The following is a 12295-nucleotide window of genomic DNA, read 5'->3' as shown; positions in this document are numbered from 1 at the left end:
AAAGAACGCTTTTTCTTGGTGTGAAGATTTTTTTTGAACTGTTTGTTAAATGGAAAGACTCGACGAATGTTAAAGGCTCTTCGTGAAATCACAGGTGCCAATAAAAAAGCTTTATTTTTAAGCGTGACCCTCCCCCCCGTCCTCTCAAATGCCTGCATCCCCCGGGGTTAAACAAAGCTTTATTTTACAAACGTGACAATGTCCCTGCAGGACACATTTAAGCTTTTAGGGCCTAATATTATCATGCTAAAAATCTTCCCTAATGTAGTTAACCAGTCAATGAGTGCGCTCCTCAGAACGATGAATTTATTGTATGACTTGTATGTTTTGAAAGTAAAGCCACATCGTGCTTTAAGTACAGGACTGCGATATAGTAAAGCCATAAAGCTTTATGAATCCACTTGAACCGTACTCACTCGTGAACTGTTGTGAACTTGCTGATAAAAGACAAAGTTAACTGCAAGTTAAACAGATTGAAACACAGTTATACCAAACCCGGTTTACTAAGCGGGTTAATGTGACTTTTATCAAAGGTCTCTCGGGGGGGTTAAGGATGCTCAGGCCAGAAAGCATCTGTGAAAATAAGAGAAGTGAAAACAAACCACTACAAGCACCAGGTGGTAGGGGAGAAACATTGCTCTACAAGACTGAAGCCTTCACAAAGATGACTTGGTTTCAGTGCACTTTTATGAATGGATTATGTCAGTTTCTTATTAGCCTCAGTGACCATTAAAATTTATGTAATGTATTAAATACAGCTATACGGAAACACAAATAATAAAAAGGTAATCGATATTTCATCTCACTTTTAGTTCACTTTTTTCTAGCAATTCTGTTTTGTGTTTTTTTCGCTGTGAAAAAATAATGCGCCTTTTATCTCGCAAGACTCGATGTGATGTTCTTGCATATTTTATTGTTTTAGTTTTGTTTTCTGCCTTTTTTCTCAGAATTCTGAATGGTACTAAAAATGAAATTGAAAGATAAAAGATAAGACAAAACGTAACAATTTCCTTTTTATAATAATAATAATAATAATAATAAAAAAACTAACTACGAATGTCCCCAAAACGGTCAAAAACGTTACTTGACAAATGAGTTGCACGACTTCTTGACCAGAATGTACTATTGTAAAATAAAGAGCACGACCGCCTGAAGACTCCTGTGCATGTCTCGTGTGTGTCGATGACGCAAAACTGCTTTTCAGTCGCATCCTGTTGAGTACAGGAAAAGGAAGGGTTTGAGAGGGTTATGCAAACATTTCCTAATTCAACATCTTAAACTTTACGTATTTATTTGTTTAGCGTTCTTTCGCCCTGCGCGTTTAAAAACGGCCACGCATTAAAGTGGAAGAAAGAACAACTGCCTTGCGGGAGATAAATGAAAGTTTCTTTTTTTCATTCAAAGAATGTCAAGCTATTTGTAAATCAGCGGGTCTAGGCATGTTCATTTACAAAATCCTTATTTAAGCGCTTTGATAAAAGATATAGTCCTGCTAGGCAGTAGCAAGCGAAGCCGGTCCGTATCTTAACTGTTTAACTGGAACAGATAAATAAATCACTAATTACCTGCAATGTTGCACTATGGTGTTGTAAAATGTGAACAGTACGTCCATGTTTCATTACTTCATAAATCTGGTTAGAGTGTATTGCATCTTTGTACACCATGCCACTTTTTTTTTTTTTGCATCTGTTTGTTGCAATGCAGTGAACTGCATATATTTTTGATGCAATATATCATCCATTTTTAAAGATGCTCTTTTTTCCTAAACCCACTTGTTGGAGAAGCTCAATCATTTCTTTTCTTTTTTTTTTGTTTTAACCTGAACCGTACAAATGCAAATTGCGAGTAATACAGCCGTTCAACAAATACAAGGGTCTTTCATATGAAGATGGTATTGAATATGCCACGGATTATAGCGGAACGTAATTTTCTTACGTATATCCCCTTTGATGAAGATACAGAGCTTGCGATTGTTGTTCTGTTGATGTGACCCCTGGCACAACAGTGAGAGAGTCACGTTCTCTGTCTGCCCCTCCTTTCACAAAGATGCTTTTATATATCTCGCTGGGTGCTGCGCTTCTGCATATGGAAAACGGGTTTAAACAACAGGGAGAGAACAGCAGTTAAACATGTTTAATGGTTCATAAACTAGATTTTAAAGCAGGGTGCTTATAGTCTCTTGAACATCCACCTTGCTTTTTTGTAGGCCTACCTGAAATGGCTTCACTTTATCCTTATGATGTTCATTCTTTTGTGGAACACCAAAAAGATAAAAAAAAGATAAAGTGTTTTTGATGATAGACTCTTAGATTATGTGAACAAAAAATGTGGAAATAACACAATCGTGCTGCATTTAGTAACTATTTTGCATTTTGGCCAACCAGTGGTTAATTTTTATTAACGTGTCACACGTTTTGCTTACACCCCATGATTATGCTTAGAAGTGAAACTTCACGCTTACGTTTTCTTAAAAACCATTTGTACTGTAGGACTCATACAGATCTGCAACCTCATACTTTTTTTTTTGCAATTCTGAGAAAAACGAAATGTAAGAAATACGTTTAGAAGTGTACAACATAAACTCACAATTGTGAGAAAAAACCACTGAAGACGTGCGATAAAAGTCAAAAAGTTTCCTTTTTATATATTTGTCTTTTGTGGCGAAAACAAAAACAAAACTCAAAATTCAGAGAAAAAAAGTCGAAATTGTGAGATATAAACTAAGAATTGCAGATATGAATTCGGATTTGTGAAAAAATAAAAATGAAATTTTTGAATGAAATTTCTCTTTAACCAGTAAACTCCTTTATCTGCATAATGTGAATGATTTAGTGTGCACTCTTGCTTGTTTGTGTTACATAAAAAAGGATGCACTTTGTGCCATCCTATTAATTATGTACGAAGTTTGTCTTTAAAGACAGCAGGACAGTCTGATAAGTGTCGGAAAACTAAACAAATATAAAAACAGCGGTTCAAACGGTTCCTCCACTCATCAGGCAAATGTGTCATAATGTGCCATAAAAACATTTCACACATAATCTTTCTCGTTGTTTTCGGCGTTTAAATGCTCAGTTGTTTTACTCACAACCACATGAAGCCCTATCTGAAGTCCCATCGGTCACTCTGGATGTTTTACTGGGATGCAGTGTGGAAATGCAGCTCTGTACAGGATGGTACAATGTGTTTGTTTCAGTTCCTAACAGGCTCTTGGCACCGTCGAGGATGGCCCGGTGCGGACTGTGTTTAAGGAATGACTGTGGGAGTAGTGAGAAGAGCCAGACCTTTTCAGGAGATGTGATTGATGTTGCCTCAGACCATTAAGTACAATGGAAGGAAAAGAAAGCTGAATTTATATTTGTGAGATTCTATTCTGCAGCTCGCTGAGGCCACAAACGGCCCCTTTAAGAACACCGACTGCGAGCCTCTTTAGCTCTTTTTGTCACAAAAATAGTATTTATTTATTTAATATTTATTTATTTAATACAGAGGTAAATGCTGTGGTAAATGATTCCCTTCGTGTATAACACATCAATAAAACGGCAACGCAGGCTTTAAAATAGTGACCTACTATTATGAGAATTTATTTCGTAGGTCTGTATTGTTCTTCGTTTAAGGTGAATCTCTCAAGGCCCAGAGAGAAGTTACACAACTACAACAAACCATTGTTTAAACACAAGGAATGACGGGATTTGTTGGGAGTGGACTGATCGCAGATGACTTCAGGTTTGCTTTACTGTATTTCGTAAAAAAGAAAAAACTGCCTATACCCTGAAAAAAAATAAAGGTGTATAAACATTTTTGCTCAGAAATTGTTAAATAAAAACGTAACGATTTCACGGTTACAAACAGCACATCGAGGTAAATGTAAAAAAAAATTCAGATGTAAAAACTGAAGTAGTGAGTTCTCGTAAAACAATCTTTGTTTTAAAGTATTAAAGTATTTGAGCGCTCCCTAGAGAGGTGCGTGTTTTGGGAAGCTGACAGTCCTTACAGTTCCACTACCTTGAATCTTTTGGAAAATGTACAAGTACATTTCTGGGAGGACCTTTTGATTTTTACCATAAACAAAAAGGTGATTTGCTTGTTTCCAAATTTAATGTTTCCTTTCTTTGTCTATGTGTCGACTGGAACGCTAACCTTCCCTAATGATTTGTGTCATCCTGTTACTTTGTTCTTGAAAGTTATTTGCTTGTATCGTTAGTATGTTCAGCCAAACTTTAACCAAATTTCAAAAAATAAGACGAAATGTTTCTCAAGCACCAAATCAGCGAACAAACTGTAAATTGTTTTTTCATTAAATGTTAGTAATGTTTGCTGAACTGAAATTCGTGTTTATTGTCCTATTATCCAGGGAGGCAGACAACACAAAAAGTTTTATTCTATGACTCTCTTCATCGGCTCAACCCATTCATGCATCCTGTTTGGAATATTTTTCTAACCTTTGCATCAAATTGTTATTAAAAAATGAGTTCAGTCTGTATTATGCAGAATTTTTTGAGGTGTCATTTTTGGATGTCCCAGAGAGATGATTTAGTTTAGATTATTTACGTTTTCATCTGATAAATGAAAGTTATTAAGTTGTTGCTGCACTAGATATACGTGTTTTGCCCCTGTGCCTATACACTTGTTTAATTTTCTCCCTTTAACCAAACCTCTGTATGTCTTTGAGAAAAAAAAAAGTACTTCTACTTTCACTTGAATGCTTGAGTACAATTTAAAGATGTAGTTTTTTTTAAACTTTTCCTCAAGTATGTATTTGGCCAGATAATTGTAGTGAGTATCTTTACTTTCACTTGAGTAAAATGTTTGAATACTCTTTACACCTCTGCATGTGACACTGAAGGCTGGACTAAGTTCAGCTTTGCCATTAAGAAATCACATGTTCAAATATTTTTGCTCAAATAAATGCAGCCTTGGTAAACATACGGTTCTTTTTTTTTCAAAAGCAGTAAAAAAAAGTGAAAAGCGTCCCGTTGCAGTTTGGTATCTACTCGACATATAACTGTCCATATAACAGAGCATCAAAGGGACCGTTCCTCCTTTGTGTGCTTTGTCTCAAACCTTACATAAGACATTTGTCCTTTGTGGGAAACTGGAGCTCCCCAGTTTCTGGCACATCACATGCTCTGATAAATACTTTTCGTAGGGTTTGGCTCCGAGGAAATTCCATTGCCCCTGCAGGGCAGGCCACTTCTACCTGTCTCAGCAGCAGAAGCGAACCCTGGGGAAAACTGCTCTATAAACAATTACCACCGCTCTTCTGTGTTTTGTGTTCGGGCTAATTTCTCCTGAGTCCGTGCTAATGGAAGAAACTTCCCACTCAGGGGAAAATTCTCACGTATAGTCAAATTCCTGCTCTTGCTGCTCCAGCGTTTTATATTTAAAGGCATTTTACATATTTCATTTTCAGCGATACAAAACGTGAGCATTTTTTGTATTATTCAAAAGTTTGCGGTCATGCTTTTGAATGAAGTCTCTTATTCTCTCGGGACGGCATGTGCTTGCCCGCGAATGCGGTAAATACTCTCGAATGTTAATGCAAATGAAAGCAACAGATTTCTATTGTGATAATAGTTCTGTTAAATGTAGCTCATTCCTATGATGGCAAAGCTGAGTTTTCAGCAGCGGTTGCTCCAGCCTTCAGTGTCACACGGTCCGTCTTTGATCAAAAAAAAAAAAGTAAAACCAAAGTTTTTTGAACATATAAATGGTCACCTTTGACCCATACATTCCATCCCTGCTGAATTAAAGTATCAGCTGGCTGAGGGAGTGTAAGCGTTCAAACAGATGAATAAACTATGGAGTGAAAGGGATTTGATGTAATGCTGAAGTCTTGCTGGTTGTGTAGGGTGCACCGGGCTACACCCTCGACACACACGGATTCCTGGAATCAGTCACGCCACCGCGTTAATTCTGAACAGCCTGCGAAGTTTGCTCTACTGTAAATGTGTGCAGAACAAATACACGCCATTTAAATTCACTTCGTGTTTGCTCTGACAAATGTTTAAAAAGAGCTTTTATTGTTGGCGTCACGCACAAACGGGACATTACCGCAGATTGTTTGTCAAAACAAGCTCGAACGAAATTAGTCAGCCTCATTTATTTTGTCCGGGAGGGAAGAGGAGTTTGATGAACCTTAAAATTGTTGTCAGCTTCCTTATCGGTTACTGGAAGCTTGTGTTTCACACGGATCATCCGTGTTGTATCCTAATGGAGCAGCTCACCCTGAGAAAAAGAAAAAGGAGCATACGCTAATGATTTACTCCAGGATTGTTTCTTTACGAGAACAGGTTTGGAGAAAATTTGCATCGCATGCTTCCTCACCAAAAGCATTTGAATTTGCTTCGTGATTACTCTCGCAAACGTGCAAAAGAGCTTCTGCTGTAGGCGTCACGCACAAACAGGACGTTACTGCGAATCACTTGAAACTAGTCGGCCTTATTTATTTGCTTGGGAAGGAAAAGGGAGTCGGATGAATCTTAAAACTGTTGTCAACATCCTTATCGTTTACTTCAAGCTTGCCGCTCATCGACGGATCCTCTGCAGTGAATGGGTGCCATCGCCAATGGATGCCACTTCACGTTTATTATAAACACACAGATTTTCGAGTTTCATCCATAACAGTGCTTTCTACAGTGGAAAAGTGGTCTGGTCTGAATCAGGAGAGAAATATGCACAAATCCAGCAAAATAGTCCGAAACAGTTCTGAATAAATAAGTGTATTTTGATGCGAGAGGATAACAGTTTATGGCCTTTTTTTAAATTGGAGGACAGTTTAACATTAAAATGCGTTAATAAAAGATTTATTACAAAAATGTTAGAACGGAGATGTATGGATTGCATGCGGATTATTGTTTCTCCAAATCCAACAAAAAAGAAAAAAATCTCATCAGCATTTTGAGTAAATTTTGAACTTAAACTGATAGTTAAACTAAAAATGTTGTCATTATTTACTCACTGACCATTCAAACCTGTATGACTTTCTTTCTTTTGAAGAACACAAAAGAAAGCCCAACAAAAACACTAAAGCACAAATGATCCACAGAATTCTACATTTAGGAGGATGCGAGTAGCTCTAAGTGAAGTTTAACCTCAAAAAAAACAAAAAAACCAGTTACATGTGAGAAGATCCCATGATCCAGGCACGTACAACGCATTAAGAATAAAGACATTTCAAAATTCTGCTCAAGGGCTCTGGGCTCCTGCCAGCTCTGATTCATTTAATTCCTTCGTATACACCCTGAACACTTAATGCACTCATTTCCATATTTCAAAATATAAGCTGACCCATTGCCAGAATTTAACGATGATTTCTAACCGCCGCGCTGTACTTTTCCCAAGGATCTAGAGCAGAAAAACTTCTAAAGCTGATTAGATGAGAAAGCTTTAATTACTCTAAAAGGGTATTCTCGGGGGGAATGTTTAGATCTCTTCATACTGAGGACATTACTGTAATGTTTGGAATAGCATTTTTCCAGAGCTGCTCCATAAACAACATTGAACTGCCTGAAGAACAGGGCATCCTCTGTGCCTCCCACCGGTCATTAACAGTCCCCTCTTATTAAGTGTGAACTCAGACCGTTACCATGCTTAATTTGAACGTAGTTACTTTCACTTATTAACTTATTTCGTTCAGCTCCACTGATCTGATGAATCATTAATTGGCTTGACGTTATTCGTCCAGATTTCAGCGACAAAACTAAGAAGAATCTGACTGCTGCTGTTTTTTCCACATCCTGCTAGGAGCAAATAGTTCGTGCAGGAAGTAAGTCAAGCAAACTAACGCATGCAAAACTATTCACAAATTCAATGCAATGCAAAAAACTTCTCTTCTTCCACAAGTTCCACTGCTGTCTCTTGCTGTTCTTTAATACAGAATTGGGCATTGGTATCGCACAAGACTTCTAATATTAATAACAATAGATAAATCGATGCATTTATGTCAACTTTTCAGTGCACTCATAGGATGAGCATTCAAAAACACATGTGAAGTAAATATTTCTGTGAAAATCCCAGGAGTGTTTTATATACATATTCAGCAAATCCATAACAAATAGTGCTCCACCGGCTGTAGTATATTATCACAAAGCTCCCTCTTGTGGTTTGAACGCTCATCTTCAGTGGAGGCACTGAAAGAACTACAAGTACCAGAGGCACGTGCTGCCATGGCAACAGAAGCAACGCGGCTTACCAGCGTCCAGATTTTACCTTTGCTTCCAAACATGGAGATAGCCTTGTGTTGAGAAACGTTTTAAATAAAATACAGAAGCATTATACGGTCGAAATGTCGTTCAAAACAGATGGACAGGTGGAAAACATCAAGTTCCCCTGGTGAGTTTATTGATTTTGTTCTCAATATTTCAAAATCAGTTTTAAGCTGTAACTAATGTGTTACTAAAACCTAACTTTTGAAATGAAATTGTACCACATTTTAACATGAAAAACTGGGAATTTAAGAACACTTCCAGGTGTAATTCCTTTAGGCTGTTCAAAACGTTTCAATAAAAACAGACTTTCGTGGAAATATACATTTTATATTAACTAAATATTAAACGTTACAGCTAAGCTACGTTTATCCTGGGCGATGTTTTTTATTACTAATACTTTTAGATTCAGTTCAGTTTGTTCATTTTCTGGTCAGTGCAAGCTTCTCAGGCCATGCAGGATTACATCACTTGCTCCACAATGGATCCTCTGCAGTGAATGGGTGCCATCAGAGTCAGAGGATGATCAACCATACATCTACAGTTTATCAGTTAGCTTCTTTTGAAGTGAAAAGCTGTGTGCTTGTAATAAACAAAAAAGTTGTCTGGTCTGAACCAGGAGAGAAATATACAAATATTACAGTTCTTAACAAGCATTTTGGAGGATATCGGTGTGAAAGGACAAGAGTGAGTGGACTTTTTGACTGACTGGAGGAAGCATTACTATTGACTGGTTCATTGGCGTTACGTATTAGGAAGTTAAAAAGTCTCCACTGATTTGCTCATTACAAACAACCACTGAAGTGTGGATTATTTGTGGATTGTTGTGATGTTTTTGTCTGCACTCTCATTCTGACGTCACCCGTTCACTGCAGTGGATCCATTTGTTAGCAAGCGATGCAATGCTAAATTTCTCCAAATCTATTCTATGAAGAAACTAACTCAACTACATCATGAAGGGCCTGAGAGAGAGAGAGAGAGAGAGAGAGAGAGAGAGAGAGAGAGAGAGAGAGAGAGAGAGAGAGAGAGAGAGAGTACATTTGCAGCCAGTTTTAATCTTTGGGTGAACAATTGTCTTTTTGGATGAACAAAGTTCTGTTACTGCACAAAAGCAATGATGACAACTCCCGTCTCTTTCCTCAGGTTTAAGGAACGGCTAAAAACAAAGTATCTCAGGGATTTAAGGCAAAAGCAACAGTTATCCGGGTCCTTAGATAGTCGCAAATGGCGCTTTTTGTCCCCGGGCCTGGATGATTTTAGAGATGGTTACCCAACAGTCCATAAAGAGCTCTTCACCCAGTGTAAGCGTGGACCCTCCCCTGCAGTCTTTGGGATGCCAAATCACGCACGTTCAGTGAAGTTCCCACAGAAGAGTCTAAGTAAAAATCAAGTGTGTTACTCAAAGCAGAATCCCCAGAGTCAAGCTCAGCGGGAGTTCATTGACGCTGTTGAATACAAACTCAAACAACACCCCCTGGCCCTCTATCCTCATCTGGAGAGCGGTATAACACCAGAGGTAACAACTGTAGTCATTGCAATTTAATTATTTTCTGCATGTTTTTTAAAACACCACTTATAAAATCCTATTAGCTGCTTAATATCACTGAAGCAGGCCACATTTTGGAAATGCTAATTTTTATCAGCTCAAACAGATGAACGAATCAGAACACAGGCCGCACATATATAGCCAATCAGAATTGTGAACATTTATCATTTGTGTTATTTTATTAAATCACAAAACAGTTACTTTGTAAATTACAACTTTTACCAGTTACAACAGTTACAACTTCACCTCTTCTGACCAGTATAATTAATTTTATATATATATTTTCCCTCTTGGAATGTCAAGGAAATTAAACAGTGGCTTTCCTCCCACCCTTTTTATTATGTTTTTTTGAGCAGCCATAGAAATGTGAAGAGTCTCCATTGGAAGATGAAGAAGTGTGTGGCAAACCTGCTTAGAAATCCATTTGATTCAGAAGTTTTAAATACGAGAAGAGACAAAGTGTAGTACATGAAGTATTAATTGCAATGTACAGTATAGAAAATTTATCCAAATATATTCAACTTTTTCCAATAGCTATTTGATCAGGTGTTGTCCGTCCTGGATCCTGATATGTGCATGAAGGCGGAATTGTCCAAAACCTCTCCAGTCGAGCATCTGGAAGAAAGCAGTGCACAATGTGAAATCTCAACTTCGGAGGCCATAAAACCGTCCATCACCCTCCAGTGATTGTCCTTTCTTCTTCTTTTGAGCGCATGTTTCTGGTTTCGGTTTCCCAAAACGAGGAGACAGGTCACATTTTTAACCTAAAAACAGTATTTCTATGTTAGGGTGGGTGACCAGACATTACACAGGTACATGCTATATGTATTGCAATACCATTCTGATACTCTTCTTATATTTCCCAAGAGCACGAAAGGAGAAATGTAAAGAGACCAGACCAAAAAATCCTTATAAATGGCAGAAACTCAAAGAATCTTTGGGCGTCGAAAATCAGACGAGTGTTAAACACCTGTACTCCGTATCACAAGAAGATGAAAAGCAGATGATTATCAAGCTCTTCTGTGAATGGATTACCTCACTGGTAATATTTCTTCACGCGCACATTAAAGAACACGGATCAGGTACGAAGCATAAAAGGTTATTTAACCTGTCATCTCAGGGTGGAGAGACCAGTGATCTGACGGAGTCAACCATCTTGGATCTGTTTAGGAGTGACTGTGAAAAGAAACTCTCTTTGACCTTACCTATGAACAAGACTCATCCTGATCAAACTCCAGCAAAGCTCTCCAGCTCCGTAGAGGGACATCATAAAGATGCTAAAGAGTTCGATCAGGTTGGTGATGTTTTGGTCCTTAATGTCTAAGTTTTGTGTTGTTTGCCCAAAATTGCGGATCATTAAGTCTTGTCTATATTTGTATGGCAGGTCTATAATTCCAAGAGACTTCAGGCTGCCAGTGATCCTCTAAGAGCCCCAGCAGATATCACAGGAGTCCTGGACTTCGAGGAACAGCTGAGCGAGAAGGTGACTTTTATAGCATCCTTTAGTTATAGCACATAGGGCAACAAATGATAAAAAGACAAACCAGTAAGCTCTGTATTTTGCTGTCATCTAGGATGAAGAACTGAAGCAGATTCACGGCATTCAGGCATTCAGAGAGTTCATTATTAACAAGGGAGTGAGAATGCCGAGGGTAAAGATGTTCACAACTGTATCAGTAGCTGGATATTTTATGAGATTACATTTGAATTATGTTCTTTGTAATTAAGCACATTATTGTTAATTGTATAATGAGAAATAATTATTCATGTCCCATCTGTAGTTTCTCAGCAGTATCTTCTCTGAGGACGAACAGAAGAACAGGATGAGAGGCTCCTCAAACACTGCAGGCTCCAATTCATCATCATCTAAAGGGAGAGCTGTCCATTAAACGCTTTAAATGATATTCCCTTATGTTGTTTTATTGAAGATCGCTTCACACATTCATGGATCAACTGCTGAGCGCAGTTCCCCAGACCAGTTTTTTGAGATTAAAGTAACATTTTACCCCCAAGACAGATTTCTGGATTTTGTTATTTTACGATAAAAAAATTCAAAGATAAATTAAACTAGGGCGTATTTGTCATGGTTCTCTCTTCCTCTAGTTTTTTTCATTCATTCATAAAATGTTCAGTGAAAAACAAACAGTGTGTTCTCAGCATCCTGGTGGGAATTACAAGGGCTTTCTAAGGATTTTTAGGTAAACAGTCTGCTCCCATGCATTCTGCCTAATAATGAGCTGCACTTTACTGAGTTCTGGTTGCATTCTAGTGCTTTCATCGAGAGGAATTTAACTGATCAAATATTCTTCTTCGTTGAAAACTAAATATTTATATGTAGAAGCCCTCTTTTATAATATATATCACTGTACCATGCACAGACCTTTCTGTTGCTCGTAAAATAGTAAAAAATGAACTGGATATTATTCTAACGTGGGCCGAAACTGATCAAATTTGTGTTTGATTTGTTCCGCCCTGTCTTCCTGTTTCAGTGGAAACACAACACATTAAATAATGCTGCATGTTTTAAGGCCTGTTCAGTGGGCCT

General features: G+C 37.8%; 1 protein-coding gene across 1 annotated transcript; it reads left to right on the top strand.

The window, feature by feature from the left end:
* Nucleotides 1–7561: 7561 nt before the first annotated feature.
* On the top strand, nucleotides 7562–12259 carry zgc:158260 (uncharacterized protein LOC571389 homolog). The gene is made up of 8 exons (XM_043238576.1): nucleotides 7562–8331; nucleotides 9348–9720; nucleotides 10285–10433; nucleotides 10618–10792; nucleotides 10871–11044; nucleotides 11135–11233; nucleotides 11325–11402; nucleotides 11532–12259. The coding sequence occupies exons 1-8, from the start codon at nucleotides 8285–8287 to the stop codon at nucleotides 11637–11639; spliced, it is 1203 nt and encodes a 400-aa protein (XP_043094511.1). The 5' UTR covers nucleotides 7562–8284; the 3' UTR covers nucleotides 11640–12259.
* Nucleotides 12260–12295: the final 36 nt, after the last annotated feature.

This window comes from Puntigrus tetrazona, chromosome 5 (genome assembly GCF_018831695.1).
Source record: "Puntigrus tetrazona isolate hp1 chromosome 5, ASM1883169v1, whole genome shotgun sequence".
Taxonomy (NCBI): Eukaryota; Metazoa; Chordata; class Actinopteri; order Cypriniformes; family Cyprinidae; genus Puntigrus; species Puntigrus tetrazona.
Note: the sequence above shows the minus strand (reverse complement) of the source record. Positions and strands in the feature narration are given on the sequence as shown.